The 7,477-nt window shown below is 41.0% G+C and overlaps 1 protein-coding gene across 1 annotated transcript; it reads left to right on the top strand.

The window, feature by feature from the left end:
• Positions 1-3,960: 3,960 nt before the first annotated feature.
• On the top strand, positions 3,961-4,476 carry LOC128661313 (oocyte zinc finger protein XlCOF6-like; the record flags this gene model as incomplete). The annotated part of the gene is made up of 1 exon (XM_053715582.1): positions 3,961-4,476. A coding segment is annotated over exon 1 (516 nt), but the record flags the coding sequence as incomplete, so codon positions are not given.
• Between the last annotated feature and the right edge of the window lie 3,001 nt (positions 4,477-7,477).

Here is a 7,477-nt window from a genome sequence, read left to right as displayed (position 1 = left end):
ATTCAATGCTCTTCAGGCTTGGCCTCAGTTAGCAACTCTGAGGTACATCAGATTTCAGTCGGACAACATCACGACTGTGGCTTACATCAATCATCAAGGGGGAACAAGAAGTTCCTTAGCGATGTTAGAAGTCTCAAGGATAATTAATTGGGCAGAGATTCACTCTTGCCACCTATCAGCTATCCATATCCCAGGTGTAGAGAACTGGGAGGCGGATTTTCTAAGTCGATAGACTTTTCATCCGGGGGAGTGGGAACTCAATCCGGAGGTGTTTGCACAATTGATTCATCGTTGGGGCAAACCAGAACTGGATCTCATGGCGTCTTGACAGAACGCCAAGCTTCCCTGTTACAAATCCAGGTCCAGGGATCCCAAGGCAACGCTGATAGATGCTCTAGCAACGCCCTGGTCCTTCAATCTGGCTTATGTGTTTCCACCGTTTCCTCTGCCCCTTTGACTGATTGCCAAGATCAAGCAGGAGAGAGCATCTGTGATTTTAATAGCGCCTGCGTGGCCACGCAGGACCTGGTATGCAGATCTAGTGGACATGTCATCCTTTCCACCATGGACTCTGCCTCTGAGACAGGACATTCTTCTTCAGGGTCCTTTCCACCATCCAAATCTGATTTCTCTGAGACTGACTGCATGGAGTTTGAACGCTTGATTTTATCAAAGCGTGGCTTCTCCGAGTAAGTCATTGATACCTTAATACAGGCACGAAAGCCTGTCACCAGGAAAATTTGTCATAAGATATGGCGTAAATATCTTTATTGTTGTGAATCCAAGGGTTACTCATGGAGTAAAGTCAGGATTCCCAGGATATTATCCTTTCTCCAAGAAGGTTTGGAAAAAGGATTGTCAGCTAGTTCCTTAAAGGGACAGATTTCTGCCCTGTCTATTCTTTTGCACAGGCGTCTGGCAGATGTTCCAGACGTTCAGGCTTTTTGTTAGGCTTTAGTTAGAATCAAGCCTGTGTTTAAACCGGTTGCTCCGCCATGGAGCTTAAACTTGGTTCTTAAGGTTCTTCAAGGAGTTCCTTTTGAACCTCTTCATTCCATAGATATCAAACTTTTATCTTGGAAGGTTCTTTTTTTGGTAGCTATTTCCTCGGCTCGTAGAGTCTCAGAGTTATCTGCCTTACAATGGGATTCTCCTTATCTAATTTTCCATTCGGATAAGGTAGTCCTGCGTACCAAACCGGGGTTTTTACCTAAGGTGGTATCTAACAAGAATATCAATCAAGAGATTGTTGTTCCATCCTGTGTCCTAATCCTTCTTCAAAGAAGGAACGTCTATTACACAATCTGGACGTGGTTTTACTTACAAGCTACTAAAGATTTTCGGCAAACATCTGCTTTGTTTGTTGTCTACTCTGGACAGAGGAGAGGTCAAAAGGCTTTGGCAACCTCTCTTTCTTTTTGGCTAAGAAGTATAATCCGCTTAGCCTATGAGACTGCTGGACAGCAGCCTCCTGAAAGGATTACAGCTCATTCTACTAGAGCTGTGGCTTCCACTTGGGCCTTTAAAAATGAGGCTTCTGTTGAACAGATTTGCAAGGCGGCGACTTGGTCTTCGCTTCACACTTTTTCAAAATTCTACAAATTTGATACTTTTGCTTCTTCAGAGGCTACTTTTGGGAGAAAGGTTCTACAGGCAGTGGTACCTGCCTTGTCCCTCCCTTCATCCGTGTACTTTAGCTTTGGTATTGGTATCCCACAAGTAATGGATGATCCGTGGACTGGATACACCTTACAAGAGAAAACACAATTTATGCTTACCTGATAAATTTATTTCTCTTGTGGTGTATCCAGTCCACGGCCCGCCCTGTCATTTTAAGGCAGGTAATTTTTTTCATTTAAACTACAGTCACCACTGCACCCTATGGTTTCTCCTTTCTCTGCATGTTTTCGGTCGAATGACTGTATATGGCAGTTAGGGGAGGAGCTATATAACAGCTCTGCTGTGGGTGTCCTCTTGCAACTTCCTGTTGGGAATGAGAATATCCCACAAGTAATGGATGATCCGTGGACTGGATACACCACAAGAGAAATAAATGTATCAGGTAAGCATAAATTGTGTTATATGTATATGTGTGTGTGTGCATGTGTATGTGTATATATATATATATATATATATAATGCTTGAATGTATGGCCTGATCTATGGTCTGTTTCGACATTTGACAAAGCTATATTCAACAATGTTAAATAAAACAAGAATAAAAAATATATATAAAATACGGAAGGGGACTGCACTCCAAGACCGGAACGGGTACACATCCAAAGGTCCTTTCCAATACCTGAGTCCCTAACAGGGCCACAAAATGCAAGCTATCAAATCCAAACAAACTGGGAACAAGGGAGGGGTGCACAGGCATATGTAATCACCCAGAAATATACAAAACACGTGTGTGTGTGTGTGTGTATGTGTGTATGTGTGTGAGTGTAAATGTATGTGTGTGTGTCCTTGCATCCATGGCTATGCTGATGCGCTATTGAGTTATTTTTTATGAGGGGCCCAAAAAAAAATCTTGCACCTGGGCACCCTGTCTATTTGCTCTGCCACTGGACAGATCATATCCAACAACTGCCTAACCTCACCCCAGACCTGGTTCATTACTCAGAACAACTGCAACTTTATCTTCCTCTGCCCTGGCCTCTCTCATGGAACACCCATAAATACACGTATTCCATGTATGGAACACCCACAACTCCCCCAGTGTTTCCCACCCCAGAACCACCACTCATTTGTGTGCTTAATTTTACAGTAAGTATTATTAAACTAATAAAGTTTTTGGCTGTTTATATAAATAGAACAACCACAGCCGAAAGCTAAAGATTATCATAAAGTCATTGCTTCTTACCCTCTCAAAACATCTCACACTGATTATTAGTCTGTGATGATTAGGTCATCATGTTTTCACCCAACTGGTTGAGCATGAGCCCAGCAGGGCTGTATGTGCAGTTGCTTGTGCAATGTTAAATGAGGATGGTAGATGCCACCTCTCTTGCCCAGAATACAGATGTTCTTGTTCCCTGGCTGAGAACATTATCCACACGCACCTTGTTTAATGGGGCCCTATAACTTATTTTCATCAGTAATTTAGTTTACTATGATGTAGTAATGTTTACATTCTATGTCATCCTTTTTTAATTTGTGATTTACAGGTAAATACATTGAAAAATACAAAATGGAAGACATTTTTAAGTATAAAAAATCATATTTTTTTATTGAGATGGATTATATTATAAAGAATAAACAGTCTTATTTTTCTTTATTACATTTCTTTTTATGTAGACAAGCATGTGAATAGTTCATATCTATCCTTCACTACAGGAAGCATCAGAATGATACCGCAAACTCCAATAGTCTTAGACACCAATGACTATTCACAAACATTGGAGAATTCACAGCAGATATTTAGAGAAGATGGTGAATTGGCAGGAACAGGGCAGCAATCATTATGTACAGAGAGTAAGTTAACCATCAAACAAGAGGACAACATTTTCGAAGTTATTATCCCAGAGGATAAACCACACACATTTACTGAGGCTTCAAAACATATTAAAGAAGAGAAAAGTCTACAGTCTAGCCAAATGATTCATACAAAGGAGCAACCTTTCAAATCTACAGAATGTGAGAAAAGCTTTAGATGGAAGTCTCCTCTACTAGAACACTACAAAGTTCACGCAGGTGAGAAACCACACACATGTACTGAGTGCGGCAAATGTTTTACAAGAATGAATAATCTGAAAAGTCATAAAAATATTCACACAGGAGTAAAGCCTTTCACATGTACAGCGTGTGGAAAATGTTTTATACAAAAGGGTGATCTGAAAAAGCATGAAAGGAGTCACACAGGAGAAAAGCCTTTCACATGTACAGAGTGTGGAAAAAGTTTTATACAAAAGGGTTATCTGAAAAAGCATGAAAGGATTCACACAGGGGAAAAGCTTTTTACATGTACAGAGTGTGGAAAAGTTTTACAGACAAGAGTAACCTGAAAATTCATGAAAGGAGTCACACAGGGGAAAAACCTTTCACATGTACAGAGTGTGGAAAAAGTTTTACACAAAAGAGTGATCTGAAAAAGCATGAAAGGATTCACACAGGAGAAAAGCCTTTCACATGTACAGAGTGTGGAACATGTTTTACAGAAATGGGTAGTCTGAAAAATCATGAAAGGATTCACACAGGAGAAAAGCCTTTCACATGTACAGAATGTGGAAAATGTTTTACACTAAAGAGTGATCTGAAAACTCATGAAAGGTTTCACACAGGAGAAAAGCCTTTCCCATGTACAGAGTGTGGAAAATGTTTTACACAAAAGAGTAATCTGAAAAAGCATGAAAGGATTCACACAGGAGAAAAGCCTTTCACATGTACAGCGTGTAGAAAATGTTTTACACAAAAGAGTAATCTGAAAAAGCATGAAAGGATTCACACAGGAGAAAAGCCTTTCACATGTACAGAGTGTGGAAAAAGTTTTACAGAAAAGAGTAACCTGAAAACTCATGAAAGGATTCACAAGGGAAAAAGCCTTTCATATGTTTAGAAAGTGGAATAAAGGTTTTCATTGAAATCAGGTATCACAGACCAGCAAATATTTACACACAAATAAACTTTATATACACAGTGTACAAACCTCTTTACAGTTATCCTAAAGAGGCCAAACTCTCTAAATAGAAGCATCAAAAAGGATAATGTTGTAAATAATGCTTTCTAAATCCCAGTTATAAAAGTCCCAGATTGGAAGAGCTCTCCTGCTGTCCTTTGTTTCTCTATATATGTGCACCTCAGTTTATCTCATATCATTGTAATAGCTTGTTAGATCAGTGCAGCATGGCATGTGTGCAGTTCCCTAAGTGTGCTAGTTCATAAGTGTAGAAAGAGTTATAAAACGGAGTTAGACAAAGGAGTGGACAACAGAGATAAGTACTTTTCAAATTCAAACAATCAAATGCGAACATGCTACACTTTCTAATGTCTGCATTAACCTTTTCCTCCCTTCTCCTTAAAGTCACAGCTCTTCTTTTCACAAATAGCACTCAGAAAATTCATATTTCTCATTCTCTTCTACCTTCCCCCTCTACAATACACATGAACTTTATTCCTATCTCACATCCCTCAGCCAGCCATGCTTCACTGATCCTAAACTTAAACACTCACATAAGACACATTCTCATCTCCTTTCACTCACCATCTTTCTTCTTCTTGTAGCTGGGGATGCCTCGCCTAACCCAGGTCCACCCTCTGCTTCCCTCAGATCACTACCCCAAATGACACCTCATACACCTTGCCCACGTAACCCTCTAAACCTCATTAACTGCACCTCTATTAGTACACCACAATTCTCGTGTGCCCTTTGGAATGCACGCTCGGTATGCAATAAGCTTACATCTATTCACAACCTATTTATTTCACATTCAATTAACCTGTTAGCCCTCACTGAAACTTGGCTTTCCTCCTCTAACACAACTGCTGTAGCCTCTCTGTCCTATAGCGGCCTGCACTTCAGTCACACTCCCAGGCCTGGAGACAAATAAGGAGGAGTAGGAATTCTCCTGTCTCCAAACAGTACCTTTCACTGCATTCCTTCACCCCCCTCTCTTTCCTTCTCATCTTTTGAAGTTCACGCTATCCGCCTCTTCTCCCCTATAGCTCTTCGTGTTGCAGTTATCGATCGGCCCCCTGGCCCAGCATCACAATATCTGGACCACTTTGAAGCCTAGCTTCCACATTTTCTCTCTTCTAATGTCCCTTCTCTCATCTTAGGGGACTTCAAAATACCCCTTGATAAGCCTAACACGCCTGCTGCCTCTAAACTTCTATCCCTTACCACCTCTTTAGGCCTGTCCCAGTGGACAACATCTCCAACACACTGCAAAGGCAACTCCATAGACCTGGTCTTCACAAATCTCTGTGCTGCTTCCAACTCCCTTAACTTCCCATTTCCTCTCTCTGACCACCATCTATTAAAGGGACAGTCTAGGCCAAAATAAACGTTCATGATTCAGATAGAGGATGTAATTTTAAACAATTTTCCAATTTACTTTTATCACCAATTTTGCTTTGTTCTCTTGGTATTCTTAGTTGAAATCTTAACCTAGGAGGTTCATATGCTAATTTCTTAGACCTTGAAGCCCACCTCTTTGAGATTGCATTTTAACAGTTTTTCCCCACTAGAGGGTGTTAGTTCACATATTTCATATAGATAACACTGTGCTTGTGCATGTGAATATATCTGGGAGCAGGCACTGATTGGCTAGACTGCAAGTCTGTCAAAAGAACTGAAAAAAGGGGCAGTTTGCAGAGGCTTAGATACAAGATAATCACAGAGGTTAAAAGTATATTATTATAACTGTGTTGGTTATGCAAAACTGGGAAATGGGTAATAAAGGGATTATCTATCTTTTAAAACAATAAAAATTCTGGTGTAGACTGTCCCTTTAACTTTCTCTCTTACTCTACCTGCTACATATTTGCAAACCCCCCAAAAACTGCTACCTTACAGGAATTTAAATGACTTGGATCTCACAGACTTTTCCACTCAACTGAGTCCTCTGCTCTCTGACATTTCATCCCTCTCTTGTCCAAATCTCGTGACTCTACAGTATAATTCGCAACTAAAATCAACACTTGACAAAACTGCACCCTCCACTCTTCGACATACATCAATCACTCGACGGCAACCGTGGCACACTAAACAGACCAGATATCTTCAGCGATGCTCACGGGCTGCTGAATGGCAGTGGAGGAAATCATGCACCTGTGCTGATTTCCAACATTATAAATTCACCCTTAAGTCCTACAACTCTGCGCTCAGCCTGGCCAAACAAGTCTATTTCTCCTCCCTTGTGTCATCTCACGCATCCAACCCCAGAAAACTGTTCTCAACCTTTAACTCCCTTCTGCGTCTGCCTGCCCTCCCGCCCACTACCAACCTCACTGCTCAAATTATTGCTGATCACTTCAAAAATAAAATTGACACCATTAGAAAAGAGATCTGCACCTCGCACCCCGCAAACCCAGCGATCCTACGCACCCCTTCTATTAACAAAAATCTATGCTACTTCCCTTCTGTAACAGAGGAAGAAGTCTCTGCACTCCTATTCTTGGCTCATCTCACAACCTGCCCACTTGACCCTATTCCTTCAAGACTTATTCCCTCTCTCTTTGCTTCACTAACCCCTACCCTAACTCATCTCTTTAACCAATCTCTCACTGCTGGCACATTTCCTGACACATTCAAGCATGCGTCAATCATACCAATCCTAAAAAAGCCCTCGCTTGACTCCTCCACGCCTTCTAACTATCAACCGGTCTCCTTACTTTCCTTTGCTTCAAAATAATTGGAACGACTAGTCTATTATCGGCTAACTCAATTTCTCACAACTAACTCCTTACTTGATCCACTACAATCTGGTTTCCGCCCTAAACACTCAACAGAAACCGCTCTTGCTAAAGTAAAAAATGAC

This window comes from Bombina bombina, chromosome 5 (assembly GCF_027579735.1).
Source record: "Bombina bombina isolate aBomBom1 chromosome 5, aBomBom1.pri, whole genome shotgun sequence".
Lineage (NCBI taxonomy): Eukaryota > Metazoa > Chordata > Amphibia > Anura > Bombinatoridae > Bombina > Bombina bombina.
Note: the sequence above shows the minus strand (reverse complement) of the source record. Positions and strands in the feature narration are given on the sequence as shown.